Genomic DNA, 25,362 nt, shown 5'->3' with positions numbered 1-25,362 from the left:
GAAGCCATAGGCCATCGGCGTTCGTTGTGTTCGTTGGCGTTGACCACGTTTCACACTCCGATCATTTTAAGGAAAGGAAGTGCGCATAATGGCTCTCTGGGTCAGGGGACGCCTGGGCCATGAAAGAGATGTGAGCTGCGGACATTGACGAGGTTGTGCCAGGAACGCGGCGCTGAAGTCATAGTTCGTGGGCGTTCATTGTGTTCATTGGCGTTGGTGTTAACGTTTTACTCGCCGATCATTTTAAGGAAAGAAAGGCGAGAGCGCGCGGCGAGGCACGCCAGCTGTGCGCCGTGTGACGTCACTGCTCCTCACGCATGCGCACGGCTCTCCAGGAGCCACGCGAAACTGCTCAACCTCGGTCAGTGTATAGCTAACGCTACAAAACACCAATCCGTCCGCGCGTTCGGCGTGCACCTTATAATAATCAGAACAAATTTATCCTGGGTAACTACAAAGCTCCTCCACATAAGCGTACATTATACATTCCCACGTAAAGCGCACACTGAGCACATGGGCGTGTAGCTATGAACATATGTTATCCAGGTTATCTTGAAGAAGAGGACGATGAGGACCAAGAGATAAGAGAGAGTAGAGAGAGAGAGAGAAAAAAACTTTATTTAATAAAGAGGAATTCGGGGCACGCCCCAGGGTCGCCGCACGACCCCACTGCACTCAAGTGTTAATGTTCCTGAGGTCCATAACACTGGCAGCCCGGCCGGTGGCGATGGTCTGCACGGCCGGGTCCTCCGAGCGCAGCAGGGTCTCCCAGTCCTCCCAGGTCTTGAGGTTCTCTAGGTCCCGCGGGGGAGGGTCCGCCGGGCAGAGCAAAAGGATGTGGAGGGAAGAAGCGAAGGGTTCTGGGCATAGCGCGCATGCCGGAGTGGGGAAGGAGGGATGATAGTGGGCTAGGGTAAGGGGTGAGGGGAGAGAGTGTGTCTGCAGTCTGCGCCAGAGTGTTGCTTGTTTATTATCTAGGGAGGAGTGGGGCGGGGGGTAGAGCTGGCGTGAGGCTCTGTAGGCTTGCGTCAGCTCGCTGAATGAGTGCATGCGCTCCTTCGTGAATCCCCGATCCGAGGCCGCCTTAGCCCGGTTTAAAGAACCTCAGTCTAAAAGGTTGGCGGCCTCGTTTCCGCGATTCCAGGAGTGCACGGGCACCCATATCAGCTCCACTTGGCGGGGACGGGGTGCATCGGGCGAGTCCAGTATGCTAAAAGCAGGGACATGGACTCGGCCTCGAGCAAAATTTAGAATCGCAGTTTTAGAATCACTTAAAATGTACCGGGCTTTCGTGCGGGTGATAGCAAGGGCAATGGCGGCTTCCTCTGCAGCCTCTGGGGACGTGTCTGGAGGGAGAGGTAGTGTGAGTAGGGCGGATAAAGAGGAGTCCACAACAGCTGCTGTCGCTTCATCACCCGTGCAGGCAGCGTCCACCCATGCGGCGTCCGGCTCGGGGCCGTACGCTCGATTGAGTGCCTTCGCACGGGCTCTGCGGCGCTGCTCATGGTGGGACGGGTGCATATTCCTCGGGAGCGGCCTGATGAGGAGCTCCCGGTGAAGGGGTCGTGGGATGGCGAGGAGGGTTGGGTCGTTGGCCAGTATTTTGATTCCGAGGGAGTCCAGGATATACCGACCTGTGGAGGTTTGTGTGAGCCTGATATATTGGGCCTGTCGGTGGGCCTCCACCAGTTCCCCGATCGTGTTGTGGAGGCCCAGGCCTAGTAATCTGTCTGTAGGTGTGTTGAGGGGAAGATGAAGTGCTACCTTGAATGCCTTGCGAATCAAAGCATCCAAAGCGTTTATGTCATGTTTGGATAGTTGTAAGTATGGGGTAGTGTACAGCACACGGCTGAGGACAAAGGCATGAATGAGGCGACATAGGTCGCGCTCCTTCATGCCTCTATGACGTCCCGAAACCCTGCGGATGAGGTGCGATATCGCGCCTACAACCTGCTTGAGTTTCTTGAGGGTGGTGGTGTTTTTGCCATCGTTCTGGATGTGCAGGCCCAATACACGGAGGGTGCCAACCTCAGGTACCGGGTTGCCATTCAGTTCAATGGCAATGGGGGAGCGGGGGCAGCGGTGGTTCTTAGGCCGGATGAGGAAGAGTTCGGACTTCTCTGGGGCGCAAGACAGTCCGATGGTCCGTGCGTAATTTTGTGTGAGTGTGGCTGCTTCCTGTAAGGTGTTCTCTATGCCGCCGTCACTGCCGCGGGTGGTCCACAGGGTGATATCGTCGGCATAAAGTGTGTGCTTCAGGTGGGGAATAGTTGCCAATTTTCGGGCGAGGGGGATGAGGGTATTGTTAAACAAAAAGGGGGAAAGGACGGACCCTTGAGGGGTGCCTATGCTCTGAAGCGTGTAGGAGGGGGAAGACAGAGGGCCGAAGTGTATCTCAGCCGTGCGGTCGGTGAGGAAAGCCTGAATGTAGGCGTACGTGCGCGTACCCACATTCATTGGGGATAGAGCAGTCATGATCGCCTGATGTTCAATGCGATCAAAAGCTTTGGAAAGATCCAAAGCTAAGACTGCCTTGGTGTGACCAGGAAGAAGCGGGTCGAAAATATCGTGTGTGAGTTGCAGCATGGCGTCCTATGCCGATAGATGGGGGCGAAATCCCAGCATGCTATGCGGGTAAAGATTGTTGTCCGCCATGTGACTTGTGAGTCTCGCTAACACAACATGCTCGAGGAGCTTCCCGAGGCATGAGGTTAGCGAAATCGGGCGAAGGTTTTGGATGGTAAGTGGTTTGTTGGGTTTGGGTATGAATATTACCTTCGCATGGCGCCACGACTGCGGGAGGCTACCCTCCCTCCAGCACTGGTTGAAGTATTTCGTAATCTGGGTGATCGATCGGTCGTCCAGATTACGGAGCATGGAGTTTGTGATTTGGTCTGCACCAGGTGCGGAGTTGGCGCGGAGAAACAGGAGGGCCGCTCTGACTTCCGTCTCCGTGATGTCGGTGTCGAGTGTGGGATTTGCTTGTCCTGTGTAGTGGGGTAAAGGTTGTGGGGATCTGGCTTTCCGCCGTCGCCTTTGCGCGGCTGTGCCGGCCGCCCGCGTTGTTTCTCCTCTTTCCCTTGCTCCCGCCTCAGGCGGTGGAGAGGCGGCTGGGTGACTAATCACTGTCATTTAGCCACAGCTCCGCCCCGGCTCCCCAAGGGCCTTTGCCATTGGCGCCTTTTGGCGGGAATTCCGGGACCCGCTTTGGTGGCCGCGCACTGCGCGACCGTCCGAGCGGGGCCCAGAGGGAGAGATCCCTCCGAGACAGCGTAAGGTGCGTACGTTACTGTTTGTCCGTGCCGGGCTTTGCCCCTCGGACCAGTGCTTACTCGAGCTCGCCCGCACGTGTCCTCTGACCTGCGGCGGCTCGAGCCTGTCCAGCGGGGTCCAGCGACCTCCGACAGGCGTACCTTGCGTTTATTGCCCACTCTCTCTCGCAACCGGCCCAACGGTCGACACGAGAGAGAGATCACAGCACTGCCGCGGGGACATTCTCCTGCAGCGGCGTGCTAGCGGCGCACATTGCTCGAGTCGCTTCGTGCGTGCAGCGGAGCCTTGCTCCTCGCGCGCCCCCGGGACGGGGTGACTATTGAGTGCGTGTGTACCTGCTGAAGGACGACGTGAATAAACGTCTCCTTTGTGAACTTGGAGGCTTATTTCTTTGCGGCGAATCGCTCTCCTCCCAGCGGAGGTTGAGTGCACCGCATCGGTGTCCCAGTGTGTGTGTGGTGACGGCTGATCGGGGCCCTTGGCTCGCGCGAAGCTCGAACCCGCGGTGGGTGGTGGCCTGTGTCCACTTAGAAACCCACAACTGGCGCCCCACGTTGGGCGCCAGTTGTGGGTTTCTACGTGGACACAGGCCACCACCCACCGCGGGTTCGAGCTTCGCGCGAGCCAAGGGCCCCGATCAGCCGTCACCACACACACACTGGGACACCGATGCGGTGCACTCAACCTCCGCTGGGAGGAGAGCGATTCGCCGCAAAGAAATAAGCCTCCAAGTTCACAAAGGAGACGTTTATTCACGTCGTCCTTCAGCAGTACACACACACTCAATCGTCACCCCGTCCCGGGGGCGCGCGAGGAGCAAGGCTCCGCTGCGCGCACGAAGCGACTCGAGCAATGGGCGACGCTAGCACGCCGCTGCAGGAGAATGTCCCCGCGGCAGTGCTGTGATCTCTCTCTCTCGTGTCGACCGTTGGGCCGGTTGCGAGAGAGAGTGGGCAATCAACGCAAGGTACGCCTGTCTGAGGTCGCTGGACCCCGAGTGACAGGCTCGAGCCGCTGCAGGTCAGAGGACACGTGCGGGCGAGCTCGAGTAAGCACTGGTCCGAACGGCAAGGCCGGCACGGACAAACAGTAACGTACGCACCTTACGCTGTCTCGGAGGGATCTCTCTCCGGGCCCCGCTCGGACGGTCTCGCGGCGCGCGGCCGCCCAAAACGGGTCCCGGATTCCCGCCAAAAGGCGCCAATGGCAAAGGCCCTTGGGGAGCCGGGGCGGAGCTGTGGCTAAATGACAGTGATTAGTCACCCAGCCGCCTCTCCACCGCCTGAGGCGGGAGCAAGGGAAAGAGGAGAAACGACGCGGTAGGCCGGCACAGCCGCGCAAAGGCGACGGCGGAAAGCCAGATTCCCACAAGGTGTTGGGGCGCCTGGAGAGGTGTACATGGTTTGAAGTGTGTCTACGAGGGTGTCGGGATCGTCAATGTGTTCGTGTGTGAGGCGTGTCACGTGGTGCTGTGTTGCTGATTTGGTGCGTGCGGGGTCAATGAGGTGTCGGAGGAGTTGCCATGCGCGTTTGCTGGACAGGTTTCCGGCGATGCCGTCACATATTTGTCCCCAGTTGGATCGGCAGAGCTCCTCAGAGTGCTGTTGGATTTGTGTCTGCAGCGCGGCCAGCCGCTTTTTAAGCGTCTGTTGAGTTTGTTGCCTTTCCAGCGTTCCAAGAGGCTGTGATAAGCCTCCCAGAGGTGTTAGGCGTGTGTCGAGGGTAGGGGTTTCGGTTGTAGTTTCAATGTGTCGCGTGTTGTGATGAACGTCATGTTTGAGTGACTGCACCCATGCGTCGATATCTGCGATGGATGTGCCTGGGAGTGCGGTGCGTGCAGCGCGAAAGGCATCCCAGTTAATGAGTTTGTGTGTTGTATTTGCGTGACGTGGTGGTTTGTACGGGACAGTGATTTGTATAATGTAATGATCACTGCCCAGTGTATGTTGTGTTCTGTTCCATGTAACGCCACGGATGCAGCGGCTCAGCGTCAGGTCCGGACTGGTGTCCATGCTGACACTGTTGCCGATCCGCGTAGGCGTCTGAAACTTGTTGTGCACAGTGAGTTGGAGGTTTTGCAGGAGCAGCCAGAGCCTGCGACCTCGATGTGTTGTGGTTGTGTATCCCCAGTCAGTATGCTGACTGTTGAAGTCCCCACCGATGAGTAGGGGATGTTTCCCTGCTAGATGGTGTAGCTTTCGCAGAAGTGATTCTAGCGGAGCCATCGGCAGGGACGGGGGTTGGTATATGTTTGCTATAAATATAGAAGGAAGTGAATGTGTGTGATGGATAAGTTCTGTGATAACGCATTGCGTCTCAGACGTGATGTGGTGAGTTTTGTAGGTGAGGATGCGGTGGATGAGTGTGGACGCCCTGGGTGTGTTAGTGGTATCTGAGTGCGTAGATGTGTAGCTGGGAGTAAACTTTTATTGATTTCTAGGGATTGTTCACCCAGGTCCGGGACACCATTGTCGAAGACGACCTATAGGCTTGACCGATCAGCTGGCGCTGAAGGGGGAGTTCTGTGTGACACACCCACAGACAGATTACTAGGCCTGGGCCTCCACAACACGATCGGGGAACTGGTGGAGGCCCACCGACAGGCCCAATACATCAGGCTTACACAAACCTCTACAGGTCGGTATATCCTGGACTCCCTCGGAATCAGAATACCGGCCAACGACCCAACCCTCCTCGCTATCTCACGGCACCTCACCGGGAGCTTCTCATCAGGCCGCTCCCGAGGAATATGCACCCGTCCCACCATGAGCAGCGCCGCAGAGCCCGTGCGAAGGCACTCCATCGAGCGTACGGCCCCGAGCCGAACGCCGCATGGGTGGACGCTGCCTGCACGGGCGATGAAGCGACAGCAGCTGTTGTGGACTCCTCTTTATCCGCCCTCTTTGGACTCCTCTTTATCCACCCTCCTCACACTACCTCTCCCTCCAGACACCTCCCCAGAGGCTGCAGAGGAAGCCGCTATTGCACTTGCTATCACCCGCACGGAAGCCCGGTACATTTTAAGTGACTCTAAAACTGCGATTCTAAATTTTGCTCGACGCCGACTCCATGTCCCTGCTTTTGGCATACTGGACTCGCCCGATGCACCTCCACCCCGCCAAGTGGAGCTGATATGGGTGCCTGCGTACTCCGGGAATCCCGGAAACGAGGCCGCCAACCTTTTAGCCCGAGGTTCTTTATACCGGGCTTATAGGTGGCCTCGGATCGGGGATTCACGAAGGAGCGCATGCACTCATTCAGCGAGCTGACGCAGGCCTACAGAGCCTCATGCCAGCTCTACGCCCCGCCGCACCCCTCCCTAGATAACAAACAAGCAACACACTGGCGCAGACTACAGATACACTCTATCCCCTCACCCCTTACCCTTGCCCACTATCATCCCTCCTTCCCCAATCCGGCATGCGCCCTATGCCCAGAACCCTTCGCCTCTTCCCTCCACATCATTTCCCTCTGCCCGGCGGACCCTCCCCCGCGGGACCTAGAGAACCTCAAGACCTGGGAGGACTGAGAGCTCCGCTGCGCTCGGAGGACCCGGCCGTGCAGACCATCGCCACCGGCCGGGCTGCCAGTGTTATGGACCTTAGGAACATAAACACTTGAGTGCAGTGGGGTCGTGCGGGGACCCTGGGGTGTGCCCTGAATTCCTTTTACAATAAAGTTTTTTCTCTCTCTCTCTGTGAGCCAGCTTCGCCTTCCACTGATCATGGCTGAGTTCCTGAGAATTATATGCTCTAAGTTGATCGGAGCAGCTCGAAACCACGTGGAGGACGTTGAAAATCTATCCGCGTGCCGGGCAGCGCTGCCGAGCATGCATTAGTAGGTATTGCGCGGGCCAAATCTTATTGTATTGAGCTGGGTTGGATGGTGTGCAGGCGTGTATGTTTCGCCATTAAAACTGATTTGTATGTCGCCTTCGGTGGACTACACGTTTCTCAATACTATTAGCAGTAATATTTAAAAAGTCTATTCAATATTAGTTAACCAGCCCACTGTCTTAGCTGTATACTGATGCGCTACACCGGTGAAAATTCTGTGCCGAAAAAAGCACTCTTCTAACTCACAAACATATTTTTAAAAATTGAAGAAGACCTTTGGTGAAACACCCGGTATAACGTTACATCACAGCAGGCAGGAGCAAGAACTAGTATAGACGACGACGACGAAGAAGAAGAAAGCCTCGATATATATTTTTTTATTGAAAGTTCGATTATTTTATTTTTCCCCACCATTATTTTCTTGTTTAACATTTTGTACACCTATCAGTTGCCGCCTGTGTCTTGGCCAATCCCCCGCAGTGGGTATGCGCCATTTTCTAGAGGACAACAACAACAACAACAACGTTCGGTTTCAATGCATGGCAACCCGCCATGGTAGCTCAGTGGCTGCGCTCGGCTACTGAGCCGGAGTTCCCGGGTTCGAACTCGGCCGCGGTGGCCCCGCGTTTCAATGGAGGCGAAATGCAAAAGGTGCCCGTGTGCTGTGCAATGTCAAGCCTGTTTCACATGCAAGCGAAAACGCTAGCGAATCCTGTCGCCGCGGCGGAAAAATCTGTCTTGAGTCGTCGCTGCGATGAGCGGCGAGGTTTCAAATAACTTGGAAATTTTCGCTGCGACGCGTCGCTCAATCGCTCAGTCGCTTGCATGTGAACGGGCCTTAAGTCATTAAAGATCCAGCCATTAAAGATCCGCAGGTGGTCGAAATTATTCCGGAGACCTCCACAGCACCTCTTTCTCGCTTTCTTCTTTCGTCCCTTCTCTTACGGCGTGGTTGAGGTATCCACTAGGAAGTGAGACGATGACTGCGCCATTTCTTTTCTTCAAAATTCAATTTTCATAACACAACGCTGCCCACCACGCATGCACACCTGCTGTAGCCTAGCTTTAGCCAGCCTTTCCAGTGGTCGGTGCTTCTAGTCAGCATCCGCGCTGTGGTATGACGTACATGTACTAAATACGTATAGCGGGCCATGATTAATTTGTCATGTACCTTAACTAACTTAAACAGCTGACACTGCCCGCTGTGATCTGACGCATATTTTTTGTTTTATTTATTTATTTCTTGTGCCCATGAAAAGCGCCATTGGTTATGGTACACAAACAAACATACCAATCATAGATTAAGAAAGCTTCAATTCAACAAGGGGGAACAAAATTATCAATAGTATGGTCACCATTGGAGTTAGCTAAACAGCAACTGCATTCGTATACGAATGCTGTTGTTGTTAGTACGAGGTGTTTTCACTAAAAAATCATACTGATGCCGGAGCCATTGTAGTCGGTGCGCAAAACGGATTGACTCTAGTACATGAGAGCTCTCAGGCCGTGAAGACATTTGTAAAAGAAGATAGATTCAACTTTTCTCTCCTAGTTGACAAATCTTCGAGGTTGCACATTGTATTCTGGTATACTCGGCGACCAAGGTACCTATCACAACATAAGCGAATAAAAAAGACATTGAACATTTTCAAGTGTAGCTTTAAATACAGTGCCAATACAGTTCCAAACAACCGGTGCAATTTCAAGCTTAGGGCTAGTGCTAATGCTAACAGACTGGAAGGATCCATTAGGCCGGTCGTTATGTGCTTTGATGGCTCAAACATTCCGCTACCCTCGCTGGTGCAAACTTCTCCCTCCGAGCCAACCGCATTCATTGTGGCAACGGGGAGGGAGACCCGATCGTTCCTGTACTCCCATTTGAAATCAATCTCTGGAGACCACGTGACACTTCGCCCGGCGTCTTGGTCCGACAGCAGCGGGAACAGCGTCTGTGCAGCGCCGCTGTCACGCCCGGAAGCAGCTACCTCTCGCAAATGGCTGTGAACGAGACCAGCTTCGACAACAAGGAAGACGCCAATGACGTCGTTTGGATCCTGACCAGCTCCTTTCTCATTTTCACCATGCAGTCCGGTGAGTCAGCCTTTGTGAGTGCGAGGAATATGTTATTTCCGAGAGAATTCTGAAAGGGATCTGTTTTATCAGTTTTCCTCATGGGGATGAAAGGAGCTGTATGGGAGGAAAAGGAAATGAGGAAAGTGATGCTATAGACACTGAAGAAGACAATGTTTATGCAGATATACGTATAGCGAAAGGTCTTTTTGCAGCTTTGGGCCCTGGCTTGCCCTGAATGGTAAACTTGGCCGAGATCACGATGGACTGCTGGGCGCGGAATCCGCTAAAACTCTTTCCAGGCTTACCAATCATCGAAACTTCCAATGCAGAGAGCTGCGGGTGGGACATGAGGATGGCAGTTTTCGGCCAGATACGTTTGCTGGCCTTAGGCAGTATTAGGACTGGCTGGTCCACAACAGTCCTTGTACTTCCTACATGAAGAAGGCGCGTTATAGCTGTGTTGCCGCACCATTGCTTGTGACACGCAAATGCCTCGACTTCGATGCTTCTGTAGAACTCAATGGCACATACGCATATACATCGCGTCATGTGTCGCGAAAGGATCCGTCTCGTATAGAGTTTGAAAGCTTCGTTCATGCGGTCCTTGCGCGAAGATCATTAGGTCTTGGTTACAGAATTTACCTGTGAATTTTACATTTTGCAGCAATAAGTGCTTTTAATGAGGACAGTTTGTAGATGCAGATCTCTAGTGGGGATGGTTGATAATGACGGGAGCGCATCACATGTGTTGAGCATGCGCTACTTAGTTGTGCGAACGGCAAAGGCCTAACGGAGATTTCCAGTGTTCGAATCAGAACAGGTGAGATCTGCTACGCCACTTAAGAGCGATCGCCATCAATGCACAAGCATGAAATGCTGGCTCGTGGTCATAGATTTGGTCACATCCCATAATTTCCGCCTCACATGGACTCTGAAAATTGGCATGCAAGCCTGGCACCTGTATACACTACTGGTGCGTCTGCTGCTTCTGCAGTGCACTCATGACCAAAAGTTTCCGGGATGCGGGTTCGTTGAAAAGAAATTATTTATTCGCTGCATTTTACATGACTGAAAAGCTCGGAAGCATGTGAGAATATGCATGCTACTTTCCTTGGAAAGAATACCAGCTGACTGGTATACAAGGTGATTTTTTTTAACCTTTACAGATTTTTATTTTAAAAAGTGTGAGAGATGCGTCGGTGCGGTATGTTGTGCTGGATTGTTCGGCGAGGTGGACATTATGTACCTCATATAGATGAATAATTAGATGATTAATTATCTTAAACTAACGAACTTTTTATCTTTATTTAAGGGGCAAGGTTATATTGCGAAATTGATGGCCGTCCACATCAAAAGTCAGCTCTGTTTTAATTTCCTTAATCGGCAGTGTGGTTACAAATATCGAACGTCAAAAGTACGCATTTCGAAGCTTGCAGAGATGGCTTTCCCGCATTGCCTGATCATAAAATGGCGTCGCTGCGCGTAATACCATTGCCAAAATAAAGACTACTTCTACATCATAAAACACATCACCTGCGCCTGCATCCTTAACACAGCGAGCAATACATCGCAGATGGAATGCCAGCTTGCTGTTTCTTTTTCTTTTTTACACCCTGTAACATTTCACAGACGCCGCTGGCCGATTCCAGGGTGTGAGGGAAAAAAAAACAAGTGGCTATTTCGATGTAGCTTTCCGCTTGCTTTTTACGTTTAGATCAGGTTTTGGAGGCATCCGTCTGGTTATTTAAATTTTTTATTTCCTTTTTTTTTCAGTCAATTACAGAAACACATGCGTGCTGCCTTCATGCATCCATGCATTTGTAGGACACCGGCTCGGTGTATATGTGAGCAACGGTATACTGAGTGCAGAGCCACGCTCGCCGGCGAGCGCATGATCACCTACCAAGATTTGAAGAAGGATATATTTTTCCGTAGGAGGCGTTTGTCGGTTCACAAAACAAATGCAGCAACGCCTGGAGGCACCTCGTTTGTCGACGTTTAAGTGGTGTTGGTGCGTCAGTGATGACCTTGGTCTTCCTGGCGATCCATTTGCAAGACATGTGCGTTTTTAAACATGAAATTACAGCCTCGGGTTACTGTGTGTGCGTGTGTGCGTGCCTGTCTGCGCGTGTGTGTCTGTTTGTTGAAGTGAAGCAAGAAAATAAAAATATTTTCAAGAATCTTGGGATGGAACTCGATTTACACGCTTTTCACCTCAAGATTGAAAGTGGTGCGGCTAGAGGCTCCGACCCCGTTACGGCACGCTGCTGCTGACCCGAAAGGCGGGTTTGATCCCGGCCGCGGCGCTCGAATTTCGATGGAGGCGAAATTCTAGAGGCCTGTTCGACCCCAAGTGGTCGAAATTTCTGGAGCCCTTCACTGCGGCGTCCCTCATAGCGTGAGTTGCTTTGGCAAGTTAAACCCTCACAAACCATAAACCCTGATATTCTCTCCACGGTAATAGCCGTGACAAGGTCCTCATGAAATACTGTAGCACTTCATGGCTAGTGTCATTTCCAACTGCGCAGGCTACGGCCTCCTCGAGTCCGGGTTCGTGTCGCGCAAGAATGAGGTGAACATCCTGGTGAAGAACGCCACCACGGTGCTGTTCGGGGGTCTGGTGTTCTGGGCCGTCGGCTACGGTATCGGCTTCGACCCGATGAAGAACCCGTATTTCAGCTTCGGCAAGTTCTTCACCAGCGCCGACGAGAGCCACATGGGACAGCGGTATTCGCGATTCGTCTTCCAGGTTCGCCAGTCACCCGATACCAAGTTTCTGCACGACGCTTTGCATGGCGTATACAGATGCTCTTTGTCCAGGAAATGAAAGAAGGCTTCTTGAACGTCGAGGGAAACGGAATGCACGTTTAGTCCAATGCTGATCTCATTTTTTTTTCTTGGCGGAAAGAGTAGCGTGCATTGCTAACGATGTATGCGTAACACAGAGTACACAATCTGAGAGGTATGCAGGAGAGTCCGCAGTTTTGATGGTCTAGGGTTAATTCCGACACTGCCCCGGGTATCAATCGATTTCATTGTATCCTAACCAGCATGCCTCAGACCTTGTACCTGAACTTCCTTCACCCCCCCCCCCTCCCGCGCGCGCGCACACACGCACGCACGCACGCACGCACGCACGCACGCACGCACGCACGCACGCACGCACGCACGCACGCACGCACGCACGCACGCACTTTTAACGTGCACTGACTTCACCCAAAAGGCGTCAGTGAGCTGTGCGATGCCAGTGCACGTCAAAGATCCCCAGGTGGTCGAAAATTATTTCACAGCCCTCCACTATGGCGCCTCCTTCTCCCCTTTTTCTTTCCCTCCTTCCTCTGCCCCTTCCCGTTCAGGTGTCCAACGTGATGTGAGACAGTTACTGCGTCATTTCCCTTCATCAAAAACCAATTTTCATTTCAATTTCACCCAATTTATTTATTCCCTCACTGAGCGGTGTAGATCCCCACAGATACAGACCGTTACTGCGCCTTTCCTTTCTTCATAACCGCTTCCCCGTCGAGCTCAGGAAACACTTAGTTTGCACAACTGCCATCACGTGCTGCGTGGCGCTGAATATACAGAATCATCGCGGGAATTTCGAATGTTCGGTACATCCCAGTGATCGGAAATATTTGGTATGACTGATTGTGAAACATTTTATTTGTCGGAAAGGGGTTGGTGCTGAGAGGTCGCGTTAAGCGGTCGAGAGTGCATAGCCCTCGACGACTTTGTGTCGTGTCTTGGGAGGGGAACGACACTGTAGCCGAGGTGTAACAAGAACTGGGGTTTATTGTCAGCCGGCCGTCAGACCGCGCGCCCCGCTGGTCGACGACTGCCCGTGCAAACCAGCCCGCATGTGCTTATATCGAGATACAGACAGGCAAGGGGGCGGTGCCCAAATACCGGCACGTGGCCGTGAGTTCGCCGTTTGCTTATCGCGATACAAACACGACACTTTGTCAGCCCACTCCACCGCCAAAACTTCCGTTCTGGGGTCAGAGCTAGCCAGCACGGTCGCCCACCGCTAGAGAAAAGTAGAGGTAACTAGGTCACCCGGAGGTGGACTATTTTGCAATCCCATAATTTGTATGAGCGAAGGAAGCATTATATAGGTCAGATTTAGCGGTGAGGAGGAAGGGCCGGCCATGATAATCCTATGTTCGCGCAAAATCTCTAAGAACTCATTATTTTTCTCAAAATTACAAGTTTAAAATAATCCAGTTGAGTTACGCGGTGTTCGCTACTAGCGACCAACAGATGGCACTAGTTGCTAATGCCCGGGAAAGCTGGGCATGACCTCCCCATCAGCATCCACCTCCTGGAAAAGTAAACGTATGGAGATCGCGTGACCCCCAATGACCCATTTCCCCATCAACTTCCACCTCCTGAGAAAGTAAACGTCTGGAGACCCCCAATGTCCTATTTCCTTATCAGCAGCAAGTGAGCTGTGGAGGGAAGGAAATTGTCCTAATTTCCGGTTCATTGTTTGCGGGTTCCGCTTCTTCATGGCATTGTCTCGAGTCACGCAATGGCTGTCTGATGTACAGTTCGCCGAGTGACACTTGTATCAGTGCCTGTATCGGATGGAGACTTCCGAGTCTGCTCTATACTGTGCGCATTAGGTCACTACTCCATTTTCTCGGGAAAAGCCTCATATTCATGACTGGTTGATTGGTTTGAGGTCGCAAACAAAGGAGAGAGGCGTGGTAATTGTTTCATTGCGGATGGACACGTGAACCGGGCCGGTGTAGAGCAAAACAAAAAGAAGTGCTGGTCATGCGCGCCTCAGGAGCGTGCTTATACCGCGACGGATATAGGATAAGTTGAAGCGACAGCTAAAAGTTTAGAAAGCACCAAAAAGAACATCTTATATGCTGAGTATGGGGCTAGTTTCGCAAAAGCTATGTTACGTAAGTACGGTTGGTTACTGGTCAGCGATTTCCTCATCAGCTACCACTGTTAAGTGTCTTCTTGGCTGTCGCGATTGGCCAGAACGCATGCGTACAGTCCATTCAGGGAGCCCTTTTGTGGACGACAAGTTTTATACATTTAGTTTCGGCCCGTTGCTCCACCCCAGATAATAAAGTTACTTGTACCATCTGTTTAGGACGTGTTCCGTCAAAACCTTCGCTATCTCTTGTGCTACATGGAACCACTGTAGTCAACTTCCAGCAGCAGGGCACAGTGGCCACACGTTGTGCCGCTGGTTCTATACTCTTCCCGCCACAGCTGGCGTACGCGACCACGTCGACGGCGCTGGTGTCGGGCTCCATGGCGGAGCGCACCAAATTCACCTCGTACTGCCTCTTCTCGGCGCTGGCGACGGCGGTGTACTGCGTGCCCGCCGGCTGGCTCTGGAACCGGGGCGGCTTCCTGGCGCGCATGGGAGCCGTCGACATCGGCGGCTCGGGTGTCGTGCACCTACTCGGGGGCTGCGTGGGCCTGGTGGCCGCTGTGGTCCTGGGTCCGCGGCTGGGTCGCTACGACGCCGGCACAGCGCCCCTGCCCCTGGGAAATCCGACCAACGCCCTGCTCGGACTGTTCATGTTATGGTATGGCGCCCGTTCCTATCCCGTGGCTTCAAGCCTCTAACTCCTCCTTCCGTATCACTGAAATTCCGTAATGCAGGTGGGGCTGGCTGGGGTTTAGCGCTGGAAGCACGATGGGAATTGTGCGAAATAAGTGGAAGTACTCAGCGAGGTAAGCGTGACGATAATTGCCTGTGTCTATATCGCTGAATTCTCTCTGTCCATTCTCTACCGCTCCCATTTTTCATGAAAAAATCTAGAGCAGCTACTTTGGAGTGCGAAGCTGGTAGGCTTTAGTATACGCAGAAAACGATGCACGAGATGAGGACGGTATTACGACGCATACTGAGTGCCTGAATGTGGGAGAGAGAGAAAAAAACGCTAATTGAAATAAGATGCATCACCAGCAGCGACGAAATTTCTCTCCTAGTTCATAGGCGTGCATTTGTAAAGCACAGAAGGCTATCAATAATATCGTAAGAGCACTCCAGTGAGAGCGTACTTTTCTTTCATGTGCTCTTGAGACAAATCGGTGTTATGTTGACTGCACGAGAAATAAGCTCTTCTTTGCAGTTCGTTACTTTCAATTATTTTTTTTCAGAGCCTCCGTAACCACCATTCTTGCGTCCATGACTGGGGGCTTCGTTGGAATGTCCATGAGGTTCGTCACGTGGACTTCACATGCGACTTCAGCTCATAGGCGAAGCAAACGTATGCTGATGTAATTACGCCAACAAACGCAATGACCACTCGCCATTCGCTGGATGTTAAAAAAAGACCCAGTGCATTCTTACAACTTTTCTTTCCCTATTTGCTCAGTTAACTATATTATGATACATATAAACTGATTATAACGGTGATGTACAGGTGCGGACATAACTAAGCAAACCACGCTATTCTGTTCTAAGTGTAATTACGCCTCCCATATCATAAATGAAGAAACGCTGTACATCAGAAAGCACACAGGCGTTCACTACCAACGTGCACGTATACCATAACTGGAAGTTTCAGTAAGGCAGCGCATGAAAAATGTTAGACGCCAAAATCATTCCTACTGAAAAATGTGTATAGATTTGAATAGGTCAGCAAATAGGGTTGTGACACATTAAGTCTGGTTTTATAATATTAACGTCCCGAAACGACTCGGGCCTTGAGGGACGCCGTAGTGGAGGGCTCCGGATAATTTCGACTACCTGTGGTACTTTAACGTGCACTGACATCGCACTATATACGGGCTTCTATCATTTCGCCTCTATCGAAATGCGACCACCGCGGGTGGGACCGAACGCGGGACTTTAGCGTACTATGCGATGTCAGTGCACATTAAGGAACCCCAGGTGTTCTAAATTATCCGGAGCCCTCCACTACGGCACATAGCCTGAGCCATTTTGGGACGTCAAATCCCATAAAACCAAACCAAATCTGCCATAATCTGTATGCTGATGCATTCAAACATATATACATTGGAAAAACACTTGAAAAAGATATGTGCTCCATTTACATTTGTACGCACTTGTACACAAGTGGTCTTGCACACGCTGATCATAATGATTTAAGTGGCCTTTACATGTTTCTGCCTACAAGTCCACTGAGGATCATTTTACCTATATATAATTCTAATCGCATATCTTTCCATTTTTCAGTTTTATCTTGAAGAAAGGCCAGCACGACGTCTCATGGCTCATGAACACCGTCATGGGGTCACTTGTGGCGATATCAGGTACCTATTACGGGTCGAGTAAACACAGAGATGACATAATTTGTCTCTCATTCTCCCTTTGCAAGATTTAATTTATTTATTGTAAACTTTCAGTGCGTCGCATGTACGCGCATTTGAAGTGAATTTGTTTTGTCCCGTATGCCTTAGAATTGGACCTAGAATGACTTGGATGAAAATATTTGAAAGCTCAACTATTTTATTGAAAAGCACGCTGAGAAACGAAGAGATTATACAACCGCAGCTGTTGCATACATTCATCCGGTTATGAATGCGACTAGGGGGCCTCGATACCAGCGCTACCTCTCCCCCTACACACTTTTTGGCTGTGCTGTGCATAAAGGCACCCCTACCGGATGTGTTGCCGAATCGAGAAGGTGGTTGGTTGCTGCAGAGGAGCTAGTTTGATGAGCGTTAGAAGGTCTGTACTTCCTTCTTTCTACGTGCATACATATATCGCTTTCCTCCGTTCGACGCATCGTCGTTATAGGGTTACTTACGCGTCTCACCCTGCCTTTTGTCCTGTATTTCGCCCTGTATTTCGACCTCGTCTTACGCCATTTCTTTTCATTAGTATCAGCTTATGTTTTCCATAATTTTCACCAATCAGTCCACCACATGTCCATTTTTCTTCATTATTTCGGTTGATTTCTGTTATAGGTCTAAGCTAGTACACGTCTTATCCCCTCTACTTTTAAATCTAAATTACACATTTTTAACGCAACTACACCTTTTTAACGACCCCGTTCTCCAGAAAATCCGGTGTCGGCGTTGTCGGCGTCAATTTTGTGAGCGAAAAATAGCGGGTACGGCTCTGGCAGGTGGTCCCTAGAGAGCAACCTAGGAGGCAGGTGGGCCACCTAGGTCACGTGACCTTGTGCCGTCATCACAACCTGCTCACTGCGGCTGGTAGCAGTTAAATTAATGATTGGTCGCTCGGGAAGAGCAACCTGGATCGCACAAGCACCACCGGAGGCAACAGCAGCCATTTGCACGGCAGTGGCGCATCGCTTAACCGCTGCACCACTGTGCCAGGAGTGGTGTGAGGACCCTCAGGGACCTATGAATGTAAAGTAGAGAATGACCTTCTGCATATATGGGAATTAATCCTCCACTGTCCCCTCCAATATTTTTTCTTTCTATCTTATAGGGCATAACAAACCCAAATGATCTTTTCATGTGCAGATGTACAGCCTTGGTCGAAAACCTTCGTGTAGCCACATGGTTTGCATTGCAGCCAAGCTCTAATTTCTGTACGATGAGGAGGACCCTCATACAAAATTTTCAAAATCCGTTGGTTTTGGGGCTGCTCGGCAGTTCAAGGGCGAACAATATGGCATGAAGACTTTCGAAAAAGGGTGTATACAAGGTCAGGTAAGGTAAGAGACAGGAAGAGAACATTGTGGGTCGGGAAAAAAACGGCAGTAAATAATATCACAGTTGAAACCAAGAACTCGACATGTATGGGCAGGGCATTTAATGCGAAGGTAATGAGGATAACCGACGGTCCCTTAGGGTAGCGAACTTCATTCCTAGAGAAGCCAAGCCCAGCGGGAAGCGGCAGAGGGTCAGATTGGCAGATGAAGTTAGGGAGACTGTGAGGATAAAGTGACCGCAGCTGGCTGATGACAGGGTTAATTGTAGATCAATGAAAGAGGCATTTGCCCTGAAGTGGACATAGGCGGATGGTGATGTTGGCGTACAAGGTCTTAAGAAAATGAGAAGCTTTCGTTTTTCCCGCGTCACTGCTGGAGGCATCATCTCTGGACGCCGTGCCGCAGGCGGCGCGCCCATCTTCCGCCCCTGGGCGGCGCTGGTGGTGGGGGCCGTGGCTGCCCTGCTGGTGCTGGCGGCCATCCCGCTGCTGGACCGGCTGCGCGTGGACGACCCCACGGAGACGTTCGCCGCGCACGGCGTGTGCGGCCTCTGGGGCCTGCTGGCCATCGGCCTCTTCCCCGAGCGGGACTCGTTGCTGGACTACACGCGCGGCCGATCGGGGCTGCTGGCCGCCGGAGGGGACGCCAGTCTGCTCGCCGTCCAGGCTGTGGCCGCCGGATGCATCATCGCCTGGGCGGTCGGCGCCTCGGCCTTGCTGCTTCTCGTGAGGCGTGCTCGTGTGCTCCGCGCAAAGAGAGAGAGGGCAACGCATTTCCTCTCTATTTCCACATTCCAGATATTGTGTTGGGGAAACAGTGCGGAGAGAGGATGTATAAGAAGAAATTAACACAATTCTCCTTACGCCCTGTATCCGCGCTCTTTTCTCAACACGATCTCGCACCGACTAATTCAACTCCAAGGTGTTGTCAAATCTCAAACAAGCAGCATGCAGTTCGAGTTCACAGAGTGATGACGTCAAATTCATGCACTGAGCGAGTTGCCCAGACAGTTGTCGTTAGCTTTTCATAGTGCAGTGCAGTACAGTACAGTAAGTATAGTACAGTATAGTACAGAATAGTATAGAACAACATAGTATAGTATAGTACACAATAGTATAATAGTATAGTATAGTATAGTATAGTATAGTATAGTATAGTATAGTATAGTATAGTATAGTATAGTATAGTATAGTATAGTATAGTATAGTATAGTATAGTATAGTATAGCATAGTGTAGCAGTCCTATTTAGGCTTAACGGTGTCCCACTGGTTTAAATTGCATTTGTTTTCATGAACTTCGAAGCAGTGTAATAGCTTTGCCTCATTAATTCTTTCGGTCAGTCATGTTCTATCTGTAAAACCACTTTGTCGTCCATATCTTCAACGTCATCGTCGTCATCATTACCATCACTATCATAATATTTTCTGCCACTGCTATTCATCTTTGGAATTTCACCCTGTAAAGAACGAAATATATATGTTCAATGTGTGAAGCTGAGGGTGTGGTTTTCGTTGTCACTGTTATCATTTTTATTACCATTCTCATCATCTTCGGAGTCTGTCGACGCAAATACCAATATAAATTCAGCCTGTGAGGGTGAAGGTGGGCTCTCTGCGCGGCATCCAGATCTAGCCACCTGCGTCTTTTCGTGCCCTTCGCAGCTGATCAAGTACACGATCGGGCTCCGCATGACACCAGAAGAGGAGATCCTGGGCCCAGACCTGGTGGACCACGACATCGAGCACGACTACAACTCGCCTTTCCTCCGCGCCCTGCAGGAGCACTACCGCGCAGGTCACGCTCTCAAGGCCCTCGAGTCCAAAGTGGACATCCTCAGGGGCTGAAGATCAGAATGGGACTCGAGTCGGTACATACTGTCGTCTCCACAGCGCTGCATGGTGTTGTTGTTTGGGGATAATAAAAAAAAAAGAGAAACAGGTTATTCCTTCGTACGTCCTGAAGGGTGTGAGCACCATATGTAGGCTCAGTCGTGAAGAGAGGGTCTGCACGCCCGTGAGTGGCCATTCAATTGCCTAGTTTGAAATAAATTTGGTCTGTACTGCATAACTAGCACTAGTTTTATGCCTGCTGCGTCAAGTCCGGCGCAGGACATAACCATTCACAACCACCACGCCATTTCTTAAGTCGCAATACAGTCTACAGACACAGGAGTGCGCTAAGAGAATGCACGGAGCGTACTGAGAGCTGAATATGGTGCATATTAAACAGCTTATGCACTCGGTCGCCAGCGATACCTATGAAAGGGGTCGCATCAGAGCTGGCGGCGGCGGCGTAAGCGTTATCGCAGCGTGACGTCAGCGCTGACGTACCTGCGGACGCTGACCGTGAAGGGGCGAAAATAATAAATGCGTTTCTAAGATAACGAACCGATTAATATTTGTATGGTTATCGGCAACATTTATCTTCCGAGAGTGACGCAATTTCTATTCAGGGTACTTAAATATTAACAAAAGCCTCGTTCTTTCTAACTCCTACAATTGAACGTAATGTATCAGTGAGCATCTTTGGGACTGATGTTTACTTTCACTGCCCAACTGAAAGAAACGATTCATGACAGGTTGGAAAATCATTTAAAGCAGACTCGCATTACTTAACTGAGAGTTTTAGCATAATGGTTATGTACTTAGCATAGACGTATACCGCATTAGCCGGGTGCCAGCCGTGCGTGCTAAGGTACAGTCGCGGTCAGAATGACGTGCAACGCTCTGGCAGCCACCTTTTCCTTGTTTGCGTTTGATGGAAAATGAATATGATGTGTTGCACTCTACCAAGCGCGAGGGCCGCTCCTCGGCAGATACATCAATAAATTTGCCGCAGCGCCCGACTCGCATTGCTTCGTGACATCAGCTCGTACCACCTGATGAGTGTTGCAAGTCATACTGCGTGCGACAGTGCGTCTATATATAGTATAATGGCGGCTAATCCGGTATACATCTACGCTAGAACGTCTCCGCTGTGCAAAGCTCACTAATTTGACTAGCTACCGCCATCATAGAACGCCTCTTTGGAGCACCCGAGCTGACGCCTAGGTTTAGTCTTAAAAACTCCTGGAGGACTTAAATGGCAAATGAGGAAGTTTGTGTGAGCTCTCCGTTCAGTATATGCGTCTCAAATAAAATAATGTGTAACATGAACTAATGTCTTCGACGATGAAACCCTGGGTACAGAGGGCATATCTCACGTTGTATTTTGTTTCCTTGGCAACGCTTAATTACTGAATGAAGTATAATGCTGCCGGATAAATCGTTGAACGAAACATTTTTTGTACAAGCTATAACTAGGTCCGGCACAGGCACTGGTTTCACCAACCGTTTGTTTCACTGGCGAAAATCTGAGCAAGGTTGCTTTTCTAACAAGGCTGCAATCATGCGAAGAACTTGGAAGTTAATCGCAAAACCAGCAGCGTTTCTACGTAACGTATTCTTGTTATCTTTGCGATCTTTTCCGAAAAGAAACTGGAGAAATGTGAGCTTATAAAACAAGCGAAGGTCTGCCCACCACTCGAAGTTCTAGCAATGAAGCCTCAGGCACCATTCGATCTTGGGTTCGTGAGTCGATTGATACGCTACACTACGCACTCGCGCTGAACTTCGTCGGTAGGCCCGTATTGCAGAAACTATACAGAAGTTACAGGCTTGGTTGTGCATTAGCAGCGTCACATTTACGCGCTGCACGAGTCCAAGACCTGCCCGCCAGAGTCGCTGTTGTTGCCTTGCAGGACAAGGTCGCGCAACAACAGCGAGGGGCTGGCCAAGAATCCAACCGTTACGGTTTAGTCAAGTGGAAAAAAAACATACGAAGGGCAGAACTCAATGATTAATTTTATTTTCATCTCTTCGAACGAGAAGACTAGGTCTAATATGTGCGAAAGAAAAAAAATAAAAGTCTGAGCAGAGGAAAGAAGAAAGGCAGGGAATGGAAGGGGCATTTATCGTAAGAGAAATAAATAAGACGAGGCTTTAGGCGAACCAGATGAAGCAGGTTCTGTAGTGGGAGTTCGTAAACGGCGGACTAGGTTCTTTTTTTATTATTTTTATAACTTGGCGTTCATGCCGGGCGGAAAGGATATGATGCAAGGACAGAGAAAAGTTTGGTTTGGTTTGGTTTACTGGGGTTTAACGTCCCAAAGCGACTCAGGCTATGAGGGAGAAAGTATAGCCGGCTATATGTGAGATTTGTTGCTTTTTCTTTTTCTGCTACCTCCAAAAAAGATGCAAAGGAAACAAAGGGGTTTACGAACTGAACCGCCGGAAGCATAGGAGAAAAAGAGTTCGTATCATTACCACCCGCAATCAATAGTGCTTTCTTAAGATTTTTTTTTTTTTTTTTTTTGCCGTTTATTCGCACGGGCACACAAAATTTTCGTCATTTTCACAGTTCGCTTTCCCTTACAACCTCGCATGAACTAAAATTGAGAGAGCCTCAAAAGAAAACGAAAGCAACATGAGATTTATTTATGTAAATTCTGAGTGCGAGCATGCCAGGACGGAGATTTCATAGACCGGAAGGGCCCAGTATATTTCTTCTAGATGGCTTCAAGTTAGTTCGAGAGGAGGTTTAGTTCAAACCGCACCCCGCCGTGATCGCGCGAAGGTAGCCAGAACCGTGAGAGGGGCACGGTACGAGACAGTTTAATAGCTCACTCAGGTTTTTCGAGTTTCAGGTTTATTAAATAAGTTATAATAATTTATAACTGCACGAAAAGATTCATAAAGAAGGAAGTTCCAATGTTAAACTGTCTGGAGGACCTTCTGTTAAAAAATACTGTCGAGCTCATTTATAACGAACCTGGTGGTCACGCGGATTGCATTCGTTGTATTCGATGTGCGTAGTAAGTGGATTCCTGCATTACAGCCAGAAATAAGTCCGCCAAAAGTGGCGTTTACCGCTTAAAAGTTGCGTCATGCGAATATTTTGCTTCAAAGCAGGCCCTATATACCACTGCACTTTCCAGGCTCTCTGCAGGGCGGTCATGATCTCTTCGTCGAGATCCTTGCGGCCAAAACTCTGCTTTAGGGACGGGATAAGCCTAATCCTGGTTGAAGCGTCTACGGCAGCTGGTGGCAGGTCCGCCACATTAATCAGCTTCCTAATGGTAGGGGAATACTTGTCCTTTGCGTACAACGGCTTCTTCAGAGCGCGTCTCGGCGATATCGTTGTCCACACACGTAATCATATGAGGCAACATCCGGCCAATTATGCATCAACGATGCGTTGCCACAAATCTGAATGCGTCTGCTCATGGCGCCTTCAACAGCGTCATCTATCTTTCCTGGGCCGGTGCAACGACGAAAATAGCGTAGCGCAAGTGCAGAAAGAATTAATCAGCTGCACTGTCTGCCTCTGTTTGCATGTGGTGGGTGCACAAAAGGTGCAGTCGACTGAGCAGGCGACGCATACCACGTGACTAAGATGGGCAGCAAGGCATTCGAACTTCTGAAATCGCTGCGCTAGCTGATCCAGACCATGCGTACTACTTCGCTTTTTACGCTGCCACAGCCTCACACCCAGTGCGCTTCTTCCATTTAGGATGCTTCTCCGTACGGCACAAACGCAGGCAATGATTGACCTTTTAGGCCATCGGCGTGCGCTTGGCTGGCGGTTACCTGCAGCTTGAATGCCGCCGTTTTCTTCCTTTTCTGTCTCGACATGTCCTTTCCAGGCAGTGTCGCGGTGGCTGAGAGTCAATCTTTGCTCTCCGCGCTAAGATGGAAGCGCGAGTTCTTGAATTACTCGGGCGAGCTTACGGCGCCTCCTCGTTCGCTATAACCAAACGGCGCGGCTACAGTTGCGATTGACTCAGTGCGTATTTTGACGGTATTACCGCACTCGTTCGTAATAAGCGAACTTTCTTTATATATGCAGCCGCTATAAGTGGGGCCGACTCGACTCTAGAAGAATACCAATGCTTAAGTTTCTCAGATGAGCGAAAAAAGCATACAAACGAAATTCAAACCATTTAATGGAATTATGCGGCAACAAACTAATTATTCAGAGTAAAAGCCGGTGAATTTTTAATACCTATACTAAGGCATTTGACGCAGAGGTAGAGAAAAAGAGAGAGAAAAACAAAAAATAGAGATGACAGACTTGAGTTGAATGGAAAAATTATCAGTCAAGGCATGGAGACAAGCCAAGAGAATATGAAAATAGAAAAGTGATAACACTAAATGAGAGCATAAATCATGAACGCTTACTGAGGAAGCGGAACATATAAAGAAGGAGAATAAGGCCCCCATAGATATCACATGATGTTGAGTGAGCTGTTTAAAAGTAGCTTTTTTAGTAAGGGGTGGAATGGGGGCTTCCAGCGGATTGATTTCATCGTTGGTGGCATGAACTCCAGAGCATTACGGCGAAACAAAAAAAGAAGTTTGCTTGCCGTGGTTAGCATTAAATTTCGCTGTAGCATGCTATTTGGTTCAGAGAACCAGATGTTCTTTGTATTTGAAAGGAACTATGGAATTTGAATGTTATCATTACGGGCGTGGTGAAAGAGGTGGCCTTATCTGAATTTGAGTAGGCATGCCAACAGGAGGATGTTAAGGTCAGAGCAAATGTGCGAGGAAGCTTGTGCATGGGCGCAGGGAAATAATTCGCAGCGCTTCATTTTGAACATCAGAAATGCATAGCAGATGCCAGGGATAGGCTCTAATACACGACGAAATGCAATAATTAACATGACTGTGAATGAAAGCGTAATCCAAAGAAAACACGACGCAGTGTGAAAATGAAATTCTAGCCAGGTATGAGTGGAGGAGAACGCAAAAAGTGTAGCAGATTCGAAATTCGCGGTAAATACGCGAGGTTGCGATGATTTGATTTTTGGGAGAGCGAAAAGTCATGAAAGTCTTTGTCATGTTGTTGCTACGGCATCGTGAAACAATAATCTTTAACTCTTTTTTGATTTTTGCCGTTTGGTCTATTGAAGTGGTGATTAGTCGGTTATTAAAAACTGTGTCTAGTTTTGATAACAATTATTTTTTATATCGCCTCAAAGTCGCTGTAAATTACGTATCAATGAAATTGGGAGCGTTTTTGAGTTTTTAAGAGACGTAATCCTCGAATAATAGAAATAAGGTCAACTGAACCAAGAATAGTGGTAATTTATGTCGTCTACTTGCCATTGTGCATTTTTTTCTTCCCCGCCAACTTTTTCCTTTACCGGACTCCGCTGAACTCAGTATATTGATCGTTTTATGGATCTGATGCTAGCCAGAAGTCTTTAGCTAAACCATAGTGGGCGGGACAGCTCTGTGTGATGCAATTCTATATCGCTATTGCCGAGTCCTTTCACCCGCGCCCGAGTTCACAATGGCATCTTTTGTGACCGTTAGGGTCCGTGGCACATGTCACAATTTCCGTTTGCTCGGCGAATACAGGGCGTCGATTCGCACGACCCTTGCACGGCAGGACGCGTGGCCACGCCTCCTTCGGGCTGTTTTGATCACTTTAATGCGAGGGCAGTGTTGTGCACGAATCTGCCGCCATGACCTGCAGTGCATTTGCTAGTGCCCCTCAATCTTGACTGCGC

General features: G+C 50.0%; 1 protein-coding gene across 1 annotated transcript; it reads left to right on the top strand.

Annotated features, from left to right (window-relative positions):
* Positions 1–11,805: 11,805 nt before the first annotated feature.
* On the top strand, positions 11,806–19,651 carry LOC149340498 (putative ammonium transporter 3). The gene is made up of 7 exons (XM_089551138.1): positions 11,806–11,931; positions 14,415–14,737; positions 14,814–14,885; positions 15,315–15,374; positions 16,357–16,433; positions 18,212–18,531; positions 19,469–19,651. Exons 1-7 carry the CDS (start codon positions 11,842–11,844, stop codon positions 19,649–19,651), a joined length of 1,125 nt encoding a protein of 374 aa, XP_089407264.1. The 5' UTR covers positions 11,806–11,841.
* Positions 19,652–25,362: the final 5,711 nt, after the last annotated feature.

Source organism: Amblyomma mixtum, chromosome 6 (assembly GCF_055824585.1).
Source record: "Amblyomma mixtum isolate Tamu chromosome 6, ASM5582458v1, whole genome shotgun sequence".
In the NCBI taxonomy this organism is placed as follows: domain Eukaryota; kingdom Metazoa; phylum Arthropoda; class Arachnida; order Ixodida; family Ixodidae; genus Amblyomma; species Amblyomma mixtum.
Note: the sequence above shows the minus strand (reverse complement) of the source record. Positions and strands in the feature narration are given on the sequence as shown.